We start from the raw sequence: 26820 nt of genomic DNA on the forward strand, positions 1-26820 counted from the left end.
CGCTCTACACAATTAAAGTGTAAACAACTTATTTAGCACTTAAAACACAATAACTAATCATATATCGGCACATTTAATTTCATTACTTTTCTTTCATAGTTCTATAATAAATCAATCTACAGTAAGATGGTGCGCAAATGTTTAATTAGGTCTATTGATCCTTTAAAACTCGTTCTTGTTTGCAAAGAAATATTTTAGTATACTGCGGTAAGCCTAGTGACGTAAACAGCGTTTTTCCCGTTTACGTCATGGAAAATTTTCATTCATAAAACATTCTAGCCAAAATTAATTTTTCGATAATGAGGCATTTTCAAACTGATATAACGGTCGACCTCGAGTTTTCCCGATGTGGCCAATGAGTTGAGAATTTTTTTCTTACTAATATGCACATACCTTGAAATTTTAAAGAAAATCGTTAGAGCCGTTTTCGAAATAAAATTTATATATATATATAAATATAAATATATATACATACATACATACAAGAATTGCTCGCTTAAGAGTATAGGATATGTAAATAACACTTAATCAATTTATTAAAACACAATATTAATAATACGTATGTAACTAGATCAAGTAATCTAGTTAGACTACTAGGCTACCGTCTATTAATGAGTATAAATCTGGATCTATATCACCAAACTAGAATTTTCTATACTCTGTGTAGATTTATACAAGGACATAACAGGAAGAGGGGGGGGGGGGGCGTGAGAATTGTGGCGGAGTTAAAATGTTTTTCAATGTAACCTTCATTAGTGGTATCATTCATTAATGGTATCATTCATTAGTTGCATTATTCATTAGTGGTATCATTCATTAGTTGTATCATTCATTAGTTGTATCATTCATTAATGGTATCATTCATTAGTTGTTTCATTCATTAGTGGTATCATTCATTCGTTGTTTCATTCATTAATGGTATTATTCATTCGTTGTTTCATTCATTAATGGTATTATTCATTAGTTGTATCATTCATTAGCTGTATTATTCATTAGTTGTATCATTCATTAGTTGTATCATTCATTAATGGTATCATTCATTAGTCGTTTCATTCATTAGTGGTATCATTCATTCGTTGTTTCATTAATTAATGGTATCATTCATTGGTGGCATCATTCATTAGTTGTTTCATTCATTAATGGTATCATTCATTAGTTGTATCATTCATTAATTGTATTATTCATTAGTGGTATCATTCATTAGTGGTATCATTCATTAGTGGTATCATTCATTCGTTGTTTCATTAATTAATGGTATCATTCATTAGTGGCATCATTCATTAGTTGTTTCATTCATTAATGGTATCATTCATTAGTTGTATCATTCATTAGTTGTATTATTCATTAGTGGTATCATTCATTAGTGGTATCATTCATTAGTTGTATCATTCATTCGTTGTTTCATTAATTAATGGCATCATTCATTAGTTGTATTATTCATTAGTGGTATCATTCATTAGTGGTATCATTCATTAGTTGTATCATTCATTCGTTGTTTCATTAATTAATGGCATCATTCATTAGTGGCATCATTCATTAGTTGTTTCATTCATTAATGGTATCATTCATTAGTTGTATCATTCATTAGTTGTATTATTCATTAGTGGTATCATTCATTAGTTGTATCATTCATTAGTTGTATCATTCATTCGTTGTATCATTCATTCGCTTTCATAAAGGAGGAGTTGTCTTTTTACACAATTCTGTATGCAACGTGTTCATTTCTCAAGTACTGAAACAGAAAAGGGAAAAGGGGGAAGGGGGCAATGGCACACATGCTAAACAATTGCTAACTGTCTATTCACTGTGTCACCAAGAAATTATTCTATGACAAGTTCTTATGACGGCAGGGGTTGAAGCCTGAAGTTTAACACTGAGATCAGACATTATTTGAAGTTTGTCACTCAGCACGTATCATATGAGACAACACGAGGGCCATCCCTTAGGCAAAAGTCTTTTTTTGATGAACATCTAGCTCAATACGCCTCATCATTGTCGATGGCGATATAGACCTTGTAAGTTAGAAAGATGTTCAACTAAACTTTGCAAATGGCCAGCCTGCAGGTTATTAGATCTATAGATTAGATCACGTTAGAGCAGGTTTGTATACTGCATGTGCGTTATAGAACGTCTGTGCATTTTTTTAACTCTCAGCCCAGAATAAAATATATTTCGCTGACATAACTGACAGAATAAATTATGAAGTAGGGGAGATTATTTGGGGAAATGTTTTTAAAAAATATGTTTCTAACAGTTACTTCCCTTGTATGCTACACTTTTCTTTTCTATTTAAACAACCTGAGGACTTATAATGTAAAAACTTTATGAAAAAAAAAACAAAGCAAAAATCAAACCAACCTATGAATGCTTGTTGAAAAAAAAAAAAAAAAAAAGATTTCAGTGATTATAATGATCATCTAAGATTAATATTAAAAGGACAAGGAATTCCATTTCAACTGAAGAAAAACTGCTTTGGTTTCTGAGTTAAAAACAAAAAAGAACTTTATCTTTGTCAAATCACAAGTATGTCCGATTTAAGAAGGCAACAAAACAAAATAACTGAAAAACTGAAGTCGTGTGCTCTGAGGGTGATGATCATTCAAAAGAAATAGGACGAATGGCTGACACAAAGTGAACTCATCTCTCAAGTAACAAACGCTCCAGCCAATGTTTTTATCTGGACACCACTTTCAAGTCAAATGTGAGGGGAACAAAATTGAAAGGCAATAAACCTGTAGTAGGTCAGAGGTCATCGCTTGCTTTCGTCATCCTAACCATCTTTAATTTCATTTGTACCATTGCTGCCTTAGTCCGCCATTGTTGAAAGCAATTAGTTACTGTACATTTTGCAATTGTTTAATTATTAGGGGACTTATCAAGTTTTAAAAGCTTTTGAACCAAAAAAAAATTTATGATACTGTATGTAGATTTATCATTGCCAGTTATATTTAAAACGTTTTTATTTTTAAATAAGTTTTACCATGGGGCTCTCTTTTTTTTTCAGACTATGTGAATCAGAATAAATTCAGTACAGACACACTAGACAAACACAAAACATTTCACATATTTTAGTTCCCAATTATTTCGTCATTTAGTCAGTGCTTTTATCTAGATCCTCTCAGGACCTGCCTTCAGACAGGAAATCATCCAAATGGCTTTGGGATAAATAAATCTTTCAAATTTTTTAGGAGTAAAGAGGCGGAAAGAAAGGGTCTAATCAAAAGAGCTCTTTTGAAACGTCTGGACTAACTTTACTCTTTGACCCTATATGACCCAGGGAAATGGGGGACGTAACTCGTGGTTGGAGCTAGACAACTGCCTTGACGTTGATAAAATAATGGCCTGTCATGACCACACTGTGCAGGCTTCCTTTCAATGTCACATCGGGCTACCTGAGATCTTGGGACTGTGCGGAAAGCGAGAAGAAAAAAGGGGGAGAGGGGGTAAAGACACTAGGCTTTTAAAGTGACAACTATATATATATAGACTCATAGCTTTGTATTTACACTCATGCTTAACTCACAGCTTTGTATTTACTCATTCGTATAATAATTATAATAATAATAATTATCGCTTTTATATAGCGCTACTTTCATGCTTATAGAATGCTCAGAGCGCTTTGGTCCAATCTCATTTGTGGACCAGTTGGGGGAGGGGGGATATCTAGGAGTAAACACAACTCTGCCCGAGTCGGGTGTCGAACCTCGAGTCCCCTTCATATACAAGCCAAGTTACAGCGTACTTAGCCTCTAGACCACGCTTCACACTATCAACTAACGTTGCTATTCTAGTACATGTAGGTTTAAGATCCCGATAGTATGCTTTGATCCAGCTAGAATGACGTGGTCTTTACTAGTTGAGCGTTTGTCTGAACACTACCGGTCCAAAGTTTACATCCATTAGCCCTGAACTTTGACACACCAATGGGGCGGGAGATCAATTGTTGAATATGTTCCAGTCTTGGAACAGCGCCAATGACAATGAAGAGCAGGAGCCACCTAAAGTGTTTATTCTGCACCCCACTGCTCCCCTATTCCCCAACTCAACAAGTGGTAGGTTACATCACATCATGTTCTAATCAGTCCATTACAAACACAGCAGCCGTGAAGCATTCACACAGCAGCCGTGAAGCATTCGCACAGCAGCCGTGAAGCATTCACCACACAGCAGCCGTGAAGCATTCACACAGCAGCCGTGAAGCATTCACACAGAAGACTTATAAGCATTCACAGTTTCAGAAAAAAAAAAGCTTTAATATAATTTATTGGAAGATGAGAGACAAGATGGTCAGTCGTTACAGCACTGTTTTATTGTAAAAATTGTTCCAAAAACTCAATACTACCAATGCACAAAAAAAAACACTGCACTAAAATGTACAGAATAATAGTAAATCTTATGCATAAAAGAAAATGAAGTAGCTATGATAGAACAGGGAGTGACATGATACCTAACATTTCATACGGAACATGAAACAGTTTATTGGCTAGCCACTGAGCAGTATATTTCTCTTGTAATTATCGCATGGCCACAACTAAATTGGCGCAGTGCTAAATAAATAGAAGAATTCTGCGCATCACTGAGTTAATATTGACGTCTTCAAATAGAAGAGCTCAATTTTTCTGGTTTTGTTCAATGTGGCTCCCCTTTGGAATACGAGCGAGTCAATAGAAATCCAACTTACCATAGAGTCTGTATCACTCTCGTCCTCCTCTCTGGCTGACTGGATTGCTCTCAGCAGAGCTCGGCGACCATCCACCTCGTGCACGCCGTAGACCTCAATCAGTTCCTGTTCAGACGTGGCTCTGTGGAACACAAAGCAAGATTGTCAAGTCTGTCTTGAGTAACAATAAACTAGTTATTATAAAATGTATTTAAAATCATTGCACGCATTCAGTTCACTGATACGGATATAGCTCTGGGGAAAACAAAGACTATTGCAGCCTCTGGTCCACTAACTAAATAAAAGTTCTTGTAAAGTTTGCAAACCTGGTGACAGCAAGAACCAACGAACGGTTGAAATGATGTTTTTAAAGCCAATTTATTTTCTATTGATAAAAGACTTTTAATTTTTTAGGTTTGTACATCAAAAATGTCAAAAATTATATCGGAAGTTTTGTTCCTCATCGAAGGCCTCAAAAATTGTGACATCCATTAATAGAGCCCTATAAGAAAACACATACATTAAGGTCAATACGAACATCCAAAGATTCCAAACCACAAAAAGTCCTTCAGCTGGACAGTGTTATACTTATTTATCAGCCAGAACTAGAAAAGCTTTCAATGTGAACTGGAATGCAACATCACACAAACAAAAAGGTGCAGCAACAATTTTAACAATTGAATTTCTTTAGCCACGAAGCATAAGTGCTACAAAGGTACAAATAATAACAAGTAAGATTCCGAGGAAAGCTCGCAAACGTACAATAGTCGTGTGGATCTCTATGTTAATGGAGAGGCATTCCTTCAAGGTATAAGCGATCACAGGTTACTTCCCGTGCACAAGTTCTTCAGAGTTGATTTCCTTTTGGCAAGATTTCTATGCGAGTTCTGTAAGTGTCTAAGGGCAGACACGCAAAGAACGTAAAGCTGGAGCTGGAACTATTGCACCAGAACTCACAACATTTGTTTCCAAAATAAATGGCGAGCCTTTAAGAATAAGAGTTGGTTAAAGAAGCTTCTTTTTATCATAGCATGAAGAACATTAAGGAATCCGTTCAGTCTATACAAAACAATGTTCGGCATTTGTTCAATATTAGCCATTTTTTTTATTCCTATACTAGCTAAACCAAAATGTCATCATTAAATAATTAGCAAATGAACATCAGTAAACAAACTTTGATGGATCTTTGGAAATGCAAAGTACGTAAGCCCAACAAGTCACACCATAGTAAACATCTTTAAAAAAAACAAATTGTGTGCATTCACTAGATCTGAACAGTTTTCAATGGAAAACGTATTTGTGACTTTAATCTTCCCTGAAGGTGAAAAAGTCGGGTACAGAGGAGGTGGGTGGGTGGAGAGAGAACAACTTCTCGTTCAATACACTGTAAAAAGGATTCTGGAAGTCTTTTTTTTTTTTTTTTTAAAGAAGAGGAATTGAGGTGTACGTGAATTTCATTTATGACGTGGCCAGACAATCTGCAGCACTGAGGCTCGGACTAGCCATGTGATGAGGCCAGCACACAATCTACAGTCCATAGCCTCAGAGGCATAAATATTTATAAGCCCATGTGCAGCTGTCTTTTTTTATTTTTCTACTGGCTGCTAGATCGAGAAGCTCAGTCCTGATTAGAGATGAAGTCAAGAGGCTTTCTTGATGCGCAGGCTCCTAACATTATTTATACATTGGTTTTTTTTTTTATGAACTTTGTTAATAATATGATAAACAAGTGATTATGAAAGAGAGACCAACTAAAAACAAGCAAAATAAGAGCAAAAATATTTTTAAAAAAAAAGCAAAGCGTATATTAATTAAGTGTAGTTGTATCAATTAGCTTGGTTCAGTCATGTAATTATATTCCTAATAGATCTAGACTTACAATAATAAATGTGATTGTTTAGCTCAATTTCATGATTTTAGCTTTCTCATTACGCTGTGATCCTATCACTTGGTTGGAACAGTTTGGGAAAAAAAAGGTGGGGGGACAGAGAAGAAGTTATCAGGCTGATCGCTTTTTAGGTGTATTTATTTTGTTTAAAAAACTGAGTGATTTGACTTCGCACTAGAGAGCTAAGGCTTCCTCAAGCCAACACGGTAACTACTGGGCCAGGGAGCTGCTTATGGAACTAGGTTTGATGGTTAATTACAAACTTTTCTTTCTACAAATGATAAAGGAGACTATACCACCTTATCAGTCAAGTATAATGTCTTTTCCTTGTGTGATATACAAAACAAAATAATTAATTTCCAATAGTTAATTAACTAATTGGTTATTTTTTTAATTGAATCTTGTGTTGTCAGATAAAAGAAATAATTGAAGAAATAACGTGTACACACTTTTTAACCAGACAGGCAGAGTGAGTTGAGTTGATAGAAACTTTGTAAAAAGGACAAAATAGGTGGAAGCAGAAGATTAGCCACGTCTGATTTCTCTTCAATCAATGAAATTTTTTCAAAAACATAGATTAGAACACTGGCGTTTTTTGTTTGTTGGTCCAAATGATTCGTATAAATTATAACACATACTTGGTTCTGGTTGTTTTAGGCGTGACCTAACGGCTAGGAGGGCCTAACTTCAAATACTTCAAGCAACGAAACACCATGGAGCACATGACATAATTGGGATAATATGAATGGCAAAACCTGACGACAGTGACGTCAGACAAAACTTCAAGGAGAATGTCTTAGCTCTGTGCCCCCCCCCCGCCTCCAACCTCTCGTCCTGAGTTTCTTGAACATGACCACAATTTGTCCCGAAATTCTTCACTTCTTTTTACTTCTTACGTAACGTGACAAGGCTGTCACATTGACCTCGTCTCTTAATCATTGTCAGGTCACGTGAACTGTCAGGGAAAAGTGACACCCTTTCCTTTGGCTGATTTTCAGCCTTATACTTACTTCTGTAAACAAAAACCAAATAGGCCTTTCTTGTTAGATATGTTTGTGTGCACACGTCGTTGTAACGAATAGACTCGAAGACTAATAGGATTAACAAAGTAATCGTTTTTTAATATGGGGTATTTTTTTCAAGTCTTCTCCCCCCCCCCAGAATGACGTCATTGTTTCTTGGACTTTCCAAGAGAAAAGGAAAAGTGTTCAATTGCGACTTCCTCTAATGATCGATGAGAAAAGAATGGAATTTTAACACGTGCCTTGACTGTAGCCGTCTGTTGGACACAATGGAATTCCTCCACTATCTACAAGTGTAGCGAAGCAGTCAGTGAAGACATAGATCTGTCATCTGGATCAATGTCTTCGTTTTTTGTTTCCATTCCTAGAGCTGTTTTATGACGTCAAGTTACTGTAACCCTTTCAGACCTTGCGATCAATGAACTATATTTCCATGGCCAACGGTTAACGAGGAGGTCATGTGGTCAGCACAACGACCAACCACCTTTACTTCTCCATTGTATGTCAGTCCAGGGGCATCCTAAAAAAAAATCCCGAAGTTTAAACTCGAAGACCCCTCAGTCTGGACTATGACGCAATTATCATTTATCAAGAGAGAACTTCTTGCAGGACGGCAGGGGTTTGACCTTGTGACCATCATGACAACAGTCCAAAGTGCATACCACGCGACCAGGCAGCGCTCCATGTTTATGACTTTTGTTCGGCTTTGATACACTGTGTAAATATTTAGGAGAACTTTTTCAGTCAACAACATTTTGACTGACTTCAGTCCAAACTATCATGTCAGTTATATTGTCTTGCTATGTCAGTCTCATCACATTCATAACTTTTATTAGTCAGTTAATGATTTTTTTCGATGTTACCCAATTGGTAACAAGTTTTGGTTGGTTAAAGTACAGAAATGAATTCAGGTGTCAATAAGATAAATAATTATGTGTGTTTTTCTATTATCTACATTTACTTAAGGAGTTAAGTGTAAAAAAAAAATGTTAAGAACCAAGAAACATTCTCTACTTCCAAAACGCATTGCTTGGTCTAGTGAATTACATTCTAAAAATTATTTCTTTGATCTTACATCTGGAAATATGATTCCTAGTATAATTGTATGTACCAATAAATAATTCGATGTTTTAAAAAGGGTTATAATAGTTTATCTAAAATGTATTAAAATAAACATAAAAGCCTTTGACTGACTCTAGCTCCAAGTCTATAGAGTACCCCAGTTTTTGTTCAGCACTGAATGAAATGCCTACAATGAGAAGATCAACAAATTATCCAGAAGTCTTTCATTTATTTGTTTCAAAAAAGATGCTGCAGTACTGCACAATATTCGACACACCAACTAAACAACATTCCAATATCCTGGGAATTTACAATTGTTAACTTAATCTACATTGTCATTATAAAAAAAGGTTACAAAGACAGTTTGTGTGGAAACACAAACTCAAAATCGGCCCGCGAAGTTGTCCACCGAGTCTTCACCAGGATTCGAACACGGGACCTCAGGTTCCAAATGCTTTACCCCTCAGTCACAGCATCTCCATATATTCATTTAGCGTACACTTATACTACTTTAAATAATAATTATTAACCATATCCATACATTCAAAATTAATAGCATATTACAATGATAACTATTAGCAAACATGAAACCGAATAAAGCATCTGGACCTGATGGTATTCCAGCTAGATTACTCAAAGAAATAAGCAATGAGCTAGCACCAGTGTTCAAAATACTTTTTCAGGCATCTCTTAACCAGGGCAGAGTACCAAGGGACTGGAAAGAAGCTAAAGTCACCCCCCTTCCTATTTAAAAAAGGAGAAAAATCTGACCCAGGAAACTAGAGACCTGTATCACTTACCAGCATCACATGTAAAATCCTAGAACACATAATATGTAGTAACATTATAAACTACTTAGACAAACATTCCTTACTCCATACCAACATGGCCTTAGGAAATATAGATCATGTGAAACACAAGTAACAGGACTAATTGATGATTTTTCAAAAGGTTTAGATGATAGTGCGCAAATAGATGCTATCTTACTAGATTTTTCCAAGGCTTTTGACAAAGTTCACCACCATAGTTTGCTTAAAAAATTAAAATATTTTGGCATTGATGGTCCATTGCATCAGTGGATTAAAGGTTTTCTGATAGGAAGAGAACAAACTGTAATAATAAATGGCTCTAAATCAACACCAATAACAATAAACTCAGGCGTACCTCAAGGAACATTCTTAGGTCCACTACTATTTTTTAATTTACATAAATGATTTACCAAATTGCATTACTTCAGGAACAAAAGTCAGATTATATGCAGACGATTGCATAATATATAGAACAATAAAAACAACACATGATACAGAAATTTTACAAAGAGAATTAGATGAATTACAGAAATGGGAATCACATTGGAGCATGTCTTTCCACCCAGAAAAATGTCATTTATTAAGAGTAACAAAAAAAAAAAAATTAATTCCACTTATTTATGGTAAACCAGTAACACGGACTAAAAACGCAAAATACCTAGGTGTTATAATAAATGAAAAACTATCATGGAATGTATGGATTACTTTAGGTAGTGACCTAGCTAAAGTTGTGTACAAATGACTTGAAAAGACTTTCCCCTCGCAAATAAAATTAATATCTCCATTGTCATTTGTCATACAAACTAGACCTAGATCTAGCTAGATTTAGACCTAGTTCTAGATCTAAATATAGATTCAAGATCTAAGTAAATCTAGAATTAGATCTAAGTCTAGATCTAGATCTGAAATAGATATAGAATTTTGATATAGAATCTACTAGTCTATATTTAGACTAGAACTCGTATGACTTTTGACTTTAGTCTTAATTAGACTGTCAAGTGTAGGCCCCTATAATGAGGATATGTCAAAACTGTGCGCTATAACAGTAGTTCGTTATTTTTTAATCTTATAACTAAAACGAAGTTCATATCAAAATTCTATTTTAAAAACAACATTTGAATCAATTCAATGAGTTAGTTAATAAATGGAAAATCTATTTTATAATGATCCATTGATACTTTTTCCATTGTGACCTTAGATGCAATTTTTTTTACCAATGCGCGAATCTATGAATGAAGCTTGATTTAATAATGAAGAAGTCTGTGACCTTTTTAAAAGACTTACCTCCACTGAAGTTTTTCATTTAAAAGTGGTGTATTTTTTTACAAATCTACTTGAATAGATAATTTTATCTATTTTTATCTCTTCTAGTTTCTGAGATCTAAACGGGACGGACGGACGGACTGACAGGCCACACAAAACTAATAGTGTCTTTTCCCCTTTCGGGGACCGCTACAAATGTGCATTCCGTTGAAGTACATTGTCATTGTTCTAGGAGACAGTCGAGCCTAATAAAACTCAAAGTAACGATGAGACAGTCCTGCCTAATAAGACTTAAAGTAACGATGAGACAGTCCTGCCTAATAAGACTTAAAGTAACTGGGAGACAGTCGAGCCTAATAAAACTCAAAGTAACGATGAGACAGTCCTGCCTAATAAGACTTAAAGTAACTGGGAGACAGTCCTGCCTAATAAGACTTAAAGTAACTGGGAGACAGTCCTGCCTAATAAAACTCAAAGTAACACGATGACCTGACTAACTCATTCATGGAAAAGTCTTGTGTGAATCACCAGGCAGTGTACCAATACCATAGCAGGTCTTAAGGAAAGAAAGAAAATCCAATGTATCGATCCCTCGTGTTACCTCCATGTTGATGAATGTCGAGCCCCAGACAGTGTTGCTGTTATCTGTAAGAGTTCAGTGACACAGTCACGCAAGAAGACAAAAACAAGGTTCTCTCACGACAACTGCAGCAATGTGACGTTGAGAGACTAAGTTACGTTAAGTTGAGAACATCTGTCCTAACGAGAAGACAACAATGAACCGCCAATTGCATAGACAAAACCATCCAATGAAACACTTCTAGACAGATGAAGTTTAGAAAAAAAAATTTAAAAAATGACCCTACGCAGTAATTCATGTGAAGAATCTTAAAAAAAAAAATATATATATTTACTAATTGTGTTTAGTTGAACGATCCTGGTAAACAATTGTATATTTATCAATAAGCTGTAAAGAATAATAACATCCACTGCACGACAGGCGTGGTCAGAGATACTTAGAGCGAACATGTTTACAACAAACAAGTGTCTGATAAGTCCAGAGTTTTCTTGTTCTTTTGACTGGACAAGTAATTAGATTTTCTTTATTTCACATCAAGAAGAGAAAGAAATTGCACTAGTCAGTAGAGTAGTCACATTTTGAATTACAATCAGAATTTACATTTTATTTATTTGTTACATAAATGTAAATGAAACTAAAGGAATAAGAGTAATGGTCTCATCTGGACATAGCCATTAAACTGACTTAGTTAAAGAAGTTTGTTTGCCGGTATGTAAAATGGATTTCAAGCGCTCAAGATAGACTTGTCCAGCTCCACACACACACACACACACACACACACAATCCTGTTAAAGTATGGTGATCCTTAATCACTTATTGATTCTGTCCAGCACTGTGTAGGAAGCTTGATATATTGAATCTAAATTGATCTAACATCTTGTATCAGACTTGAAGCTAAAACAAATACAGTGTCCGTCAGACTCTAAGGTAGAGTTATACAAACACTTCCAGAATAAAAAAAAAAGTTTAGTCTAGACTAGAGGGTTAAACATTACTGAGAGTTCTCTGAGTTGGTCATTGGAGCAGTAGTTTTGAAAACAGTAAGTCTATACGACTGCTAATGACTGGTGTTATCAGATCATAGTCTCGTTGTCCTGAAGGTCTACACTACAGCAGAAACTCCCGGGGCCTGCTCACTCCTCTGTACCTAGTCAGCTCTACTCATGGGCTAAATAGAGATCTAGAGAATAATGGAAAATGATCTGACTATTAACCTTGTTATAACTAAAGTGCATTTCTAATGGAAAGGCCGAACACGTTTACAACTCAACTCATCAATAAATGCTCCACCTAATTACTTGAGGGATTTGCAGGCTGGGTCACTAGTCTGGACCTAAACTACCACGACCTATCAACTAACAGATTAATAATATATCCACTGTTTAGGGCGCATCCAAATGTCATGTTAAATGAATATGATTGAAATCAACATTTTTACTCTCTCTCTCTCTCTCGCTCTTTCTCTCTCTCAAACTCTCGCTTTTAAAACCTAAATATAATTGAAAATGTAAGTATCTCTATTACTTCCCAAACTAGTTCTGGACAATTTATGCTAAAATAATGTTCATGCAAAAAAGGTTTAAAAGTAATATTTTATTGAGAAAAAAAAAGTGGAAAATAATAATAGCAGAATGTTTATAATTGTTTGTATGCAATTAAATAGACTTCAACGTAAATGCATAGATCTATTAATTTTAATTAATGCAAGGACGACGAGTGGGTTTGCCATTACCGTGACAGTAGATTGCTACAGTTGCTTTGCTTTTAGCTTTTTTCCCTACTACTATTAAATTAAGAAAAAGAACGAAATCCTATGCCGAACTGGGAGTCGAACACTTAGTGAGGTTGTCACAGAGCGTTGCATGAGGTTTGCGGGACATGTTCTCCGACAAAATGAACTACGCATACCAAGAGTTACGATGACATGGAAGCCAATACGAGGAAAGCGCTAACATGGACGTCCCCGTATAATTTGGCGCCACACTTTCATGGAGGACCTCAGAACAGTGGACACCAGGTGGGAGGAGGCTTCAGACATTGCCAGTGACAGATCTTTGTGGAGACAGCTTGCCTCCCCAATGCGCCGAACGGCGCGGGAGGACCTAAGTCTAAGTAAAGGTTAATCTCTTGCTGGCAGAAGAATACAGTTCAGCAAACAAAGAAATACGCTTGAAAATGAAGTCGGCAAAAGAAAAAGGGATCGGTGACCAGTGCACTATAATGGACAGTAACGAGAAAGTTGGCAATAGCAAAAATAAAAAACAAACAAACATAGGAAACATGAAAAGCTTTATCCAATACAAGACAAGCTAGAACCACAGTCATTGAAAACAAGGATAGAACTCTTCTGACTGAAGAAGCAGATGTACTTAGAAGGTGGACAGAATAGTGAAAAGATCTGAAAAACTTAAGGACTAATCCAAAGTACAGTCAAAACAAAACACCTTGGGACAACAGAAACCTTGGCAAGACTGCAATACTGGAATCAAAAGTAGAGGAAGGAATTAGGTAACTTAAGGGGGACAAGTCGTCTGGAATTGAATCATCAGAACTTCACGGCGGTTCACATATAACTACATTTTTAGAACAATCTGCCAGAAAATATGGGACGAAAAAACATGGCCAAAAGAATGGACCCAATCGTTAATTAATCCACTGCCCCAAAAAAGGAAACTTGAGACAATGCCAAAACTAAGGAACGATAACTCTGATCAGTCATCCGAGCAAAATAATGCTAAGAATAATTCTTAACAGACTCAAGAAAAAAACTGAGGAGGTCCTTTCATAAGAACAGGCAGGGTTCAGGGCAGGTAGAAACACTGTTGAACAAATATATTTAATATCAGACTGTTAAATGAAAAATGCCTTCAACACTAAAAGAAACTGATACATAACTTCATAAACTTCAAAGGAATTACTGCTGGACTGACCATGAAAAAAAAAAAAAAAAAAAAAAAGGCTTTCTTTGTGTTTCCACTATGAGACTTTCGGGGGGGGGGGGTATGGAAAAAGGAGAATTACATTTTGTACAAAACGTGACAACTCTGTCAGGTTTATGAAGGAAACGCTTGTTACTCATCTCTCGCTCTTGATGGGCAGGTGGAAGAAAACCGACATGGGACTTGTACAATTCTTTCAATGATTCTGAGCGTATTGGTTAAGTTACCTCCTGATTCATAGTCGTTTCACGACTGAAGAAGGCTATAGAGATATCATACAATATCTCTATTGTGGCAACCCCAATACAATGGATTCAGTCATATATATTATTTTTGTGAATTCGGTATTACGAGGATAACATGGAACATTGTCTCTATACAGAAGACTAGTAAGATACTCAAGCGTAGCCTGATTATTTGAAATGGCGATATCTGTATTCAAGCCTACTTTCAAAGACAGAATGTCATGAACTCCAATCGTGAAATAATGAAGCAAGTTACATAAGTCACAATATAAATCAATTTGAATACTACATTCAGAGAAATTTGTCCTAATGAAACATAATCAATTATGGACCCCGAATGTTCAGTTTAGCTCCCCTTTAAACACTCCTACATCAGAATAGATTCCAGAATAATTTTGATGCTCGTTACTGACTAGCATACGTTTATATTTAGCTTCCCTGGTCTTTCAAGACCATTTTTAGCTCTCCATAAGCCCTTGCTAATGCCCAGAATATGTAGCCAAAAAAAAAACAAACTTGTTGTTTTGGCGACCTTAACACGTTTTATAAGGGACGATAAGAATGATTGTGGACAAATTCTACCACAATGGATTTTTTTTTTTTTTTTTTTTTTGTGAGAGGCGGTTTTGACTTTCTGGCTTCTTTCACATTTATTGACATCTATTACCCAGAATTCGCTTTGACTCCAATTAGCCACTCTGGTTCTGTATCCCTTTTGCATAATGACTTTCTTTATACACGCAATATATTGTGTTCGTGAGGCAAACTACTCCTTTCGGAGTTTCAAAAAGCATTCATTTATGGCGGGAAAGTATAAATACCTAGCTTGTTGGTGTATCCAGACTACAGGAAGTGTTGGTAAGCTATGGAAATGTTCAGACAAGACAAGGACAGTCGACTTACACAGTGAAAGTAACACACATTTTATTCCTGGGCGCATCAATACTTTAAACAATAGACCAAAAAATGCTTGTGATTGAGAGTGAAACAAAGAGCCATTTACTCCACCAGAAATACTGCAGATCAATCTCGAGCATTGTAACTCCTCTGGGAGATAACAATGCCACAAATTCAAATGAAAGTCGTTTATAAACCTTTTTACAAAGCTTATATCAACTGAATCTGTTTGTCTGTATGTCTGTCTCGTACAAATCTCCCAGTTTCCATTCTTGGATCAAGTTGAAACTTTGCACAAGTATTTATCGTCGAAGGAATCTGAAATCTATCAGAAAAATTAACCAATTAGTAAATTTATTAGTTAATCAGTAGTAATTAATTTTGTTTTATATATGAAAAGGGAGATAAATCTTGCAGTATTTTTTTTAAAATATAATTTGCTTGTTTTCAAGTCTGTTCTCAAATATTTTCATAGTTGGAACTTAGAGCACAAGTGAGTAAGAATATTTCGTTGATTGCTGGGGTTTTTTTTTTGTAATGTGAGTGAACGAATTTCAGTAGCTCAAGAACACAACGAACACATTTGTAAATGCATTCGACAAATACCAAAACATTTCTAGACGTAGACATACGGCCTAGACCACAATGACGTAGTATATAAAGTAACAAGACTTTGTAAAACTGTTTCATAAAATAGTACGCGTGTATGGGAAAACAACAACATACATATTTCCTGAACAATGAAAGCAGAGGTGAAATGGAATGTTCAATGCCGGTAGCGATTTAGTTTTGGAGAAGTAACCGTGAATGACAAACGGACAACACAATAATAACAGCGGCTGCAAAAAAATAAAGGCAACAATGATTAAATTTTAAAATAGTCATAGAATTGTGTTTCAAAATCCATACTACTGTGTTTGTATTATTACACGTAACATAGTGGTGTGTTTTGTATGTTAATGGAGCATAAACACATGTATGAATTACCAGTAAAAGGAAATCACTGGCTGATATTGCTTTCGTCCTATGATGGTAGTTCACTCTTTCCCTTCATGTTAAAAGTAATGTGCGACAAGCCTAGGACTTATCTTTGTGTTACATTTGAAGTAATATGATGTACACATTTGATCTATTGCAAGTATTTTCACTACTACTAATTCAATTGATATGAATGGACCATTTTACAACCGCCTCAGCACAATAACATAGTAACATCTGGCGATGTACTAAAAGTACCCACCGCCCTAACAAGCACTCACACACACACACATCAAAAGTATCCGTTAGTGGCTTCACTGAGGGGGTGATGGGGAATTCGATCGTAAGGAATAGCTCGAGAATTGGGTGTCAAATTAAGACCACATGTTCTGTCGAGTTTGTTCTACTTCACCACAACGTAAAGTGCGCCAGTAGATTCACATACATGTCTAAGTACTGTACTGTTACAGGGACTAGTGCTATACACTTTCTAGACATTGGACTTAAAACTGCTACCATGTAAACATGCCAACTTCGTTCTAAAAAGTGAAATGGTGATATATGTATGGAGGATTATGTCTTTCAGTGGGTTCTTTCCAAACAAAACAAATATTGAAAGCAAAAATCTTTTCCTATAGAGCACACAGTAACGCATGAAAATGTGACTTGTTCTCATTGCGTTCATCTTATAAAGTTTAATTAACCATGACTAAGTTGCATTCGAAGATATCTATTTTTTTTTTAAAGTTGGCCTTTACCGTATACTGAATCTGTATTTGGTTGAATCAGGGGTACATAGTTTCGACTTCAATGTGCCGACATTGTGTCTAAGCTTCAGATGTTCTTGTAAGTGTGCATTTAAGATAAGTGGATTACTTGTTTTTAAACGTAATAGCTTGTAGATGTTACATTATTCTGTGAAATCACTTGTACAGGCTGAGAGATGTCTAGATTGTACATAAGTAGTAGAGATGGGTTTCCATTAACGTAATCACCTTCACTTACTCAGAGTAAGACATTGCACTGCATACGTTTGGGGGGGGGGGGGGGGGGGAATAAGTTGCAGAATGAAATGAAGACAAAAGAGACATTCGTCAACAACAGGTGTGTGAAATAACCATGTATGTGTGTGTGTAACAAACTACAGGAGAAACGAACAAGCAATAGAATACGATTTCTGAACTCCAATGTCAAACCAAAGGCCTTTAGATCAAACTTGAATAGCACCAGCTGGTAATGGTGTCAACACTATCAACGTATAGACTGCCAAAGAGCCTTGGAACTGCAATCCGATCAATGACATTGAAACCAGGCTATGACGTCAAAGTCTGGGGCATGCTTTTAAAATATAGATCTCATTATAGATCAGTGTCCTTTCCAATAGATTCTGGACAAGATTGAACGCACGAGCTCTTCGTGGATGACATCGACTAGCACAAAAATATACCGTGCAGTGTGTACATAAACATTGTAGGAGACATGAATGTCAACCAAAAAAGAAAAATAGTAATGACAAAGGATCAAAGATCGATAGTTGTAAAACAAACAAAAAATGTGTATAGAGTTGTGCCATTGACACATTTCAAAGGTCGTCTTAAGTTAGAGAAACATACCACTGAATGTTAGGGCTACATGTATTCATTGTGTGTCAAATGTTAATGTTCTGCAATTGGTGTGAATGAAACCAAAATGGAAGAATGGCGCGTTGTGATGTGTGTGAAACATAAATATAAAAAAAAAGAGACTCGTAACTACTAGCATAGACTTTCCAGTTAGTAAGTGAATATTGAGACGGGCGCTAAAAGATTGTATGAACTTGTGATCCAGAGTTTTTTGAAACTTACAAAATATTAGCATTCAATTTATTTATTTTTTGACATTATGTATACTTTTGTATAAGACTTTTAAAAAAAATAATTATCATACGCATACTTCTCTTTATGTAGATTACTTGTAATTGTAAACACGAATCTGTTAAAGCAATGGTTCCATTAAATGATAGTATTTTTCAGTCGACTTCCACAGGATATATTGTAAGGTGATCTATTACAGGGCGGGAGAGCTGCTGATTCAAGCAAGCAGATCATGAATCGACCCCAACAGTTGAGAGAAAGAAGCACAAGATAGATCCACATGGAAGGCTAGCTTAAAGGAGGGGGTCCTAGATCGCAGAAGTAGAAAAAGCACGCTGCGGCTTCTGGTGATTACAAATGCCTAACCTCTGACCGTGGATAGGCCTCTTTAGTCATAAGAGAAGTTGCAAAGGGAAAAAGTCCTTCAACAAAATCAAAGCTAACTACTATACAACTAAAACAACACAAGCGTTTGTTGCCGGGAGTCGATCGTTGAAAACATGTCGAGAGATCATGGATGCCGTCTTCACATATGCAATAATAAATCCACTGTGGCAAGTAGCCAATCTGAACATAACCTGAATAAAAGACATTCAAAGAGGTTGACAATCTGTAAGTACAATATGAGGACAGCAGATATTTCTCAAGTGTCGAGTAAGGCTGACACCTGATCAGCTGCCAAAAGATTGAACGTAAAAGACCACGAAATACTCTATGACGTTTGTCTCTGTCATCAACACTGGGAAAACCTTGAACCCGAAAGATATTGATCAGCAAAGTCAATAAGTAGTGCGACAGTTATTTACCGTTGTCGGTGGCGTATCAAGTGGTAATTACCAGTAGGCACATATCAAGGAAAAAAGAGAAGAACAAAAAGTGGGGGAAAGTAACTGAGTATTTGCTAAAATGAAACAACACTAGACAAATTATTATTGTCAAATAAACACGAACAAATCGTGTAGTCTTTCTGCAATTTCTGTCCAATATTATGATTTATAGGGAAGTATCAACGAGGGTTTCAAGAAGTATTTCAATGTATGCACAAATCTAGTGATCCAATAAATGTAATTACAGACATGTTCACAAAGTTGAAGTTATAAGTAAATAAGGATCTTGAAACAGTTTGCATCAAAAGTAATGACAAAAAAGAGAAAACTAAAGAAATGTGTGGAATGTTCAAAGTCACTCCAAAGTGGCCCATATTAGCCCCGTGCTCAGATATACCACTGATATCTACATAGGCAAAGAGCTACTACGAAATGTAGTCGGACAAAAAATTGCAATTTAGATATACTTCTATTACAGTGGACTCTTGATAGTCCGACGGTTACGTGACGGATTAGTGTCGGATAACCGAAAACGTCGGATTACCGAAGGTTAGCTGAACTTCAAGAAAGTTCTATTTATGATGTACCTGGTAATAAGATTTCTCTTCAACCTTCAAGGGTATAAAATAAACAATGGACGAAATAAATACTGATCTAAAAAATACAACATATGATTTCAGCTTTCACTCGAAGTAAACAGTACTAAATTACAATTTAAGTCAATCTACATTCTAAAAATATATGTACTGCAGTATACATTAACTATGTCGGTGCCGCGTCGGATGACTGTGTGAAGGTTCATCCTTTTTGGTCAAACTCTTGAGCAACTATTGAAATGAACTGACAGGACACTAAAACAAATTAAAACATATTTATAACCTTTATGAGCTGAGCTCCGTGTTATCTCATTTTGTGAACAAACAGTTGGCAATAAGAAACAGTTCATAAGCTACGCACATTGTTTCTTTATTAATGAACTTCTGTTGAACTAAATGACAACAGTAAAGCTTAGCAAATGATAGGTAACAAGTGTGCTTGATTGAACAAAACAGCTGTATGTAATATGTTAAGACCGAACACTACGGTCATAAAGAAATATAGCAGTTAGTTTGACTTGGCCTTTTGACTTGAAGCTTTGATATTATCAGTGATAAGTCGACCACATTCTATGATATTCTTCAAAATTTAAAGAAGTCCTACAAAAAAATGGGGAGAAAATTTAATCGATATGCAAAAATGTTTATTGTTTTTTTGTTTGGTTGTTGTTTTTTTTTACAATCGATTTTTGTTACTTTTGACTCTTGCATTATTATTAAAATTACTTTGTGTAACAAGCCCAGCAAAGTTTAGCAGGGTTTATTGTGTTATAATATGAGTCAATTCAAAGCACGTCAGTTCGGGTCACATTGAAATCAGTTTGATAGACAGTACTGTTGAGTTAGGAGTTTTCTTTATTTACCCAACAACACAAGGTACTTTTCATTTGTCGGGGCGGTCTGAGGGGGAAGCCAATGTGAAGGTCATTGGAACATCGTGAGCTGTTACAGACATACTCGGGTCACTTGACACGGTAGCTGGAGGTCGTGGGTTTGCACTAGAGGAGAGGGGGCTAGAGGCGCTGACTAGAGAAACTTGCGTCAAACCAGGCAGGGTGCCAAGATCAATGATTGATTCATCATATAACCCAAGTCAATATCTACGAAGAGAAAAAAAAAGGAGAGTTGGGGGGGTGGGGTGAAGCGGAGAGAAGACTCAAACTGATGTCCAGTAATATCCTTTGATGGCTATTAATGTTGGAACGAGCTGTCTGACCCCTAGAGATCACTAGATTTGTTACAAACTAATTCACACATGTTTGATCTCCTAGTGGTGTCCATTTCAAACTAGTCCAACAGCACCACACAGTTGGACGGTGTCACGATATTCGTTTTTGTTAGAAAAGGAAGTGACTTTCACTAAGTAGGGTCTAGTCTCACCAAGTAGGCTCTAGCTTCACTAAGTAGGGTCTAGTCTCACCAAGTAGGCTCTAGCTTCACTAAGTAGGATCTAGCTTCACTAAGTAGGCTCTAGCTTCACTAAGTAGGATCTAGCTTCACCAAGTAGGTTATAGCTTCACTAAGTAGGATCTAGTCTCACCAAGTAGGCTCTAGCTTCACTAAGTAGGATCTAGCTTCACTAAGTAGGCTATAGCTTCACTAAGTAGGATCTAGCTTCACTAAGTAGGCTCTAGCTTCACTAAGTAGGATCTAGCTTCACTAAGTAGGATCTAGCTTCACTAAGTAGGATCTAGCTTCACCAAGTAGGTTATAGCTTCACTAAGTAGGATCTAGTCTCACCAAGTAGGCTCTAGCTTCACTAAGTAGGATCTAGCTTCACTAAGTAGGATCTAGCTTCACTAAGTAGGATCTAGCTTCACTAAGTAGGATCTAGCTTCACCAAGTAGGTTATAGCTTCACTAAGTAGGATCTAGTCTCACCAAGTAGGCTCTAGCTTCACTAAGTAGGCTCTAGCTTCACTAAGTAGGCTCTAGCTTCACTAAGTAGGCTCTAGCTTCACCAAGTAGGCTCTAGCTTCACTAAGTAGGCTCTAGCTTCACCAAGTAGGCTCTAGCTTCACTAAGTAGGCTCTAGCTTCACTAAGTAGGCTCTAGCTTCACTAAGTAGGGTCTAGCTTCACCAAGTAGGGTCTAGTCTCACCAAGTAGGCTCTAGCTTCACTAAGTAGGCTCTAGCTTCACTAAGTAGGCTCTAGCTTCACTAAGTAGGCTCTAGCTTCACTAAGTAGGCTCTAGCTTCACTAAGTAGGGTCTAGCTTCACTAAGTAGGCTCTAGCTTCACTAAGTAGGCTCTAGCTTCACTAAGTAGGCTCTAGCTTCACTAAGTAGGCTCTAGCTTCACCAAGTAGGCTCTAGCTTCACTAAGTAGGCTCTAGCTTCACCAAGTAGGCTCTAGCTTCACTAAGTAGGCTCTAGCTTCACTAAGTAGGGTCTAGTCTCACCAAGTAGGCTCTAGCTTCACTAAGTAGGATCTAGTCTCACCAAGTAGGGTCTAGTTTCACCAAGTAGGCTCTAGCTTCACCAAGTAGGCTCTAGCTTCACTAAGTAGGGTCTAGTCTCACCAAGTAGGTTATAGCTTCACCAAGTAAGGTCTAGTCTCACTAAGTAGAATCTAGTCGACCTAGTCTAACTAAGTAGGGTCTAGTTTCATCAATTGGGTCTAACTTCACTAGGTAGGGTCTTGTCGGTCCAATCTCACTAAGTAAGGTCTAGTCGGCCTAGTCTCACTAAGTAGGGTCTACTCACTGGTGGTTGTTGTTCAATCAGCTGCTATCCCACTGCATTTAAAGAACAAGTTTCAATCTACTAAAACGTGAGCACTACTGCTTAGTACATTCTATGATAAAGATAGTAGGAGCAAGACCAATGTGTATATGGACCTCGCATTTTCAACACCTGGCATATTAATGTCCCCCCCCCCCCAACATAACCTGTATGGACACAGTGCTATTGTGTTTAGATCTTTTGTTGTTTGCTTAATGACTAAATACTTTAACAAATAGTTTACTATTTCTCCAAGGATTGTCTTCCATGGTTTGAACTGAATCAATTCAATGTCCAATAAATACATTTACAGAAACTCTACATCAATGTAGCCAATATAGACATTTACCTACGAGTGTCGATAAACAAACTATGACCTATATTGCACGGAGAAAACAAACCCGCATAATATAAACAGACAAGGTGTATAATGTAGGCACTTTTATATTTAAGCCTTGCTTTTTTTCTTTTTTATTTTATACTAGAATCAGTTTGGAAGATAAAATTTAAGCAGTTTATAAAATGTATCCAGTTTGCATATTAATGGGAGCAGGCATAATGTTGGCAGGTTGACCTTGTAGTTAGGTACACACACACACCAACATGAGTGTAGTAGATATTACACCACATACTGGAGAGTCTCCTACCATCTGACTAATCTGATCAATAGTTGTTTATTATTCTGACTAAAATCAAGAGACAATCGCTTTTGTCATGGGATTTTCGTACACAAATAAAAAGAGCCTTGTAATGCACACACACACACACAAATTAACATGAGATTATTATTAACCAAAGCTTTAAATTGTATAACAATGGATATAGGCCTAAGACTTTGAAGAGGGTTACAGTGAGGCTAAGGTAGAAAATGGCTGTGTGTGGTTACAAATACACCCCTCTGGATTCAAAGGCATCAAGAAACTAGGAACAAAACTTTGGTTATCTATGATTGTTGTTTTTTTTTTAATTGGGCCATTAATGAAAAAAAAAACTTAAAGAATAATACTGCTATAACAGAATCTTAAGATAATCATAGGTCTAAGAACAAACAAACAAACCAGTATATCACTTGAACAATGTTTGCATTTAACATGCTGCTGGGGTTAAATGAAAAGAAAGGTTATATTTGGAAAAAACAAAAAGGATTTAAAAAAGGATTAAAATCTTGTACTTACTTGAAGTCAAACATTGACATGTTGGGTGGAAAGTTCTTTAGGTAATGTCCAAGTTTGTTTCGCTTCAAATAATCAATGAAAGTAATGTGTTCCAGATTCTCAGCAGATGAACGGCCAAAGCTAGGCACTCTTTCAAATTTTGGGGAAGACAAAGATCCACGGCGATGTGGGTTAAGGGCTCTATCAACAGAAGTAACAATTCGCAGTTGCTTGTTGACAGGTGTGAGATGCATATGTTCTCCCGAAGATCGGACATCAGACAAAGATGAAGGATCCTCACAGGTTTCTGTTACGTCTCTCTTTACCTCATTTGTAGCATCATCACTGAATTCTTCATGTCCATGAAATCTTTCAGCCCCTGCACTTGACAATGTACTGCTAGGAGAAAAGTCTGATGAGGAGGCTGAAAGACAATCCTCAGAATCTTCAAATGCATTCTCACGTGAGAGATTTTTCCTGGAGAAATAGGTGGTAAAAACAGTCTGTCGTCTTGGCCCCCGTGAAGTAGGAGTGGAAGTCAATGAATTTTCTCCAGAATGTAATCTAATTCTTCCATGAGAGTATCGACCCTCGGGGGAATTGCCACTCTCAGGGGAAGAAACAGAATCTGTGCATGAAAGGTTCAACTTAAGAGTTGGAAGGGAGGAGCTTTCTTTGTGGATCTCAGAACCAGGCTTTTTATCTGCATCATGCTGAGGTGGTGTCACTACTACAACAGGGCTTTCTTCCTCCTCTGGATTGGACTCTAAAGAAATAGTAAACTTCACAATATGCCTTTTAAATTCTTTGGGATCATTGTCATCAAGTGTGGCATTTTTAAGGCTGTTTTTGTCTGAATGTACTATCTCTGCTTCCTTCTCTGTACTTTTCTTTTTTGAAATATTTTCACTTCCTGACAGCTCAACACACTTTGACATGTTTTCTTCAACAAGGCTTCTCACTTTAACATCACTGACAGTGTCAGATGCTGAAACAACTGGCTTGTGAAAACTATCACTTGTGTTACCATCATTTCTTTTCAAATTACTGATACCTGGCTCTGTGACTTTTACAGACATTTGTACATTAGCGTCTAAAGATTTTTCAGGACCAATGTTTTCCCCTGCACCCTCTTCAACTGTCTTGATATCTTGAGCTTGCAAAGAGGATAAATCCTTAGCAATCTCCTCATCCTGCTCAACTTCTGTTTCTTCCTTTACTTTGTCTTCCTGCTTGCCAATATAGTGAGTCTTTTTAGAAGTCTTGCGATTTGGTAATTGCAAACGAGAACAAAAGGATTTTTTGGAGCTTGCCATCACAGCCTACACCTGAACCAGCCATACAAAGAATAGACATAGGCTGACTGCACTCAGAAATATTTTGTTTGTGAATGATTACACATTCCAAAGCACAATATTTTCTAACAAACTTTGTAAAAGTTGTCCTTTTGCAGCATAATAATCGATGTAATGAACAAAAATGTTTGTATAAAAGATGAACATGGTTTTAATTCTTCTTTATTCAGTTTACAGTTCTCTGTTAAAAGAAAAATAGTTTATTTCATTAAAAATGTACTGTTATATTTTGATAGTGATTTTTATGGATTCATAGACCCTCTAGCCCCACCTTTCAGTTAATATCCACAAAATCATCAAAATGTATTGCAAATGATGCCGGTATGACATCTGTGCACATTTTTCAATACAAAAAAAAATAATAAAAATTTGGACAAGTAAATCAAAGAAAATAAAATTATAATAAAATAAATAGAATTAATAATTAGTATTTTCACACACAAAAAATAGTAGGCAGTCCCTTTTGGGTCCATCATCTGGTAAGCAACACAGTTCAAAAAGCAAGTTTAGATCCTTTTAGAACAATAAATATAAAGGGAATAAAGGGAGGGTGAAATAAGATTACAAGATATTTTTAAATATTTTTTTTTACAAATTATTATGTCGATACTGACTTATTATTATTGTTGTTGTTGTAGTAAAAAGTAAATGTTAATATATATACAAGTAAGCTGATCTTTGGGTTCACATTTATAAATCTTTCCTCTGTACAAAATGTTCTAGATCTATTTGAAGAAAGATAGCCTGTAATCACTCATATCCAATGCACACACCAAAGACAAGGTCCTGTGTTATGTGTACTGGTGCGTATCGTCACAAAAAAAGCACTGTTAATATATATATAGATAGATTATAGCTCTAGACCTAGCCGCTAGATCTATGTATTACTATTGACTATTAAATACACAAAACCACTGCTGTAGACAGTGTAGTAGGTAGAGATATAATCTTTTTTTTATATTTCTAGAAATTCTATATTCTAAATATATTATATATGATTTGATTTATAATCTAATGATAATTTAATGTGTTTTTATGTGTGACGTCAATGTGTGCATACAACAACTGATTTAAATTTTAGTTTAAAATTAAAATTTAATTAATAAAAAATTAAGCCTAGTAGAGTACATTAACATACTACAATCATCTAGAATCTAGATCTAGCTCTAGAACAGATGGTAGATTATCTACTTAGATCTATCATCTAGAATAATCTCTAAGATATAATAATAATATATTACCTAGATAGATAGATATATATATATATAAAAAATATAATATCATTATATGCACTACCTGAAGGAATAGTTTGACTCTGTGTGAGTATGCTATTACATCTAGACTATAGCTCATTAGCTGATAGCTACTAATCTACTAGATATAGATCTAGATTCTAGATCTATATTCTAATATTTATTATAAAATATTAATCTATGCCCTATGCATAATCTCTAGAAAGGTCTAGATCTATCTAGAATCTAGATCTAGATTCTAAATCTGCTCATCTACTCTAGCTACTACTCTACTCTAGTATACTAGAGTCGTAGAGTAGTCTCTAGGCAATCTAAATCTAGATCTTTAGATATAAATCTAGATTATTCTAGATTGAATCAAGACTCAGACTGCTTGTACAGTAACAGTGCCTTCTACACAGTTACTGAGTTACACTTATCTTAACAAGTTACAAGAGATACACTATCATAGAGTCTAGACCTAGATCTATATACTGACTCAAGAGTTTAGTAGTCATAGTCATAGATCTAGATTCTAGATCTACATCATACACTACACTCTATAATCATAATGTGACTATCTATACTATCTATAGTCTATAGACTAGAGTACAGTTACACCACTGTGACTACAGCACTGGACTACACTACAGCGACGCAAATAAATTAAAATCAATGTGAATGTCTCAGTCAGGTTTAATCATTTTAATATTAAATATGAGAAACACTTTATTGCTA

General features: G+C 35.9%; 1 protein-coding gene across 5 annotated transcripts in view; it reads right to left on the reverse strand.

Annotated features, from left to right (window-relative positions):
• LOC106064962 (microtubule-associated serine/threonine-protein kinase 3-like) overlaps nucleotides 1-26820 on the reverse strand; it is a 132936-nt gene that overhangs the window by 105958 nt on the left and 158 nt on the right. For all 5 annotated transcript variants that reach the window (XM_056029237.1, XM_013223634.2, XM_013223632.2 and 2 more), the window contains exons 2-3: nucleotides 23517-25031; nucleotides 4682-4802 (exon numbers count right to left, since the gene is read on the reverse strand). In XM_056029237.1, coding sequence (XP_055885212.1) covers nucleotides 4682-4802; nucleotides 23517-24811 — 1416 coding nt within the window. In that variant the 5' untranslated portion in view covers nucleotides 24812-25031. The remainder of the gene's footprint in view (nucleotides 1-4681; nucleotides 4803-23516; nucleotides 25032-26820) is intronic.

This window comes from Biomphalaria glabrata, chromosome 5, assembly GCF_947242115.1.
Source record: "Biomphalaria glabrata chromosome 5, xgBioGlab47.1, whole genome shotgun sequence".
In the NCBI taxonomy this organism is placed as follows: Eukaryota; Metazoa; Mollusca; class Gastropoda; family Planorbidae; genus Biomphalaria; species Biomphalaria glabrata.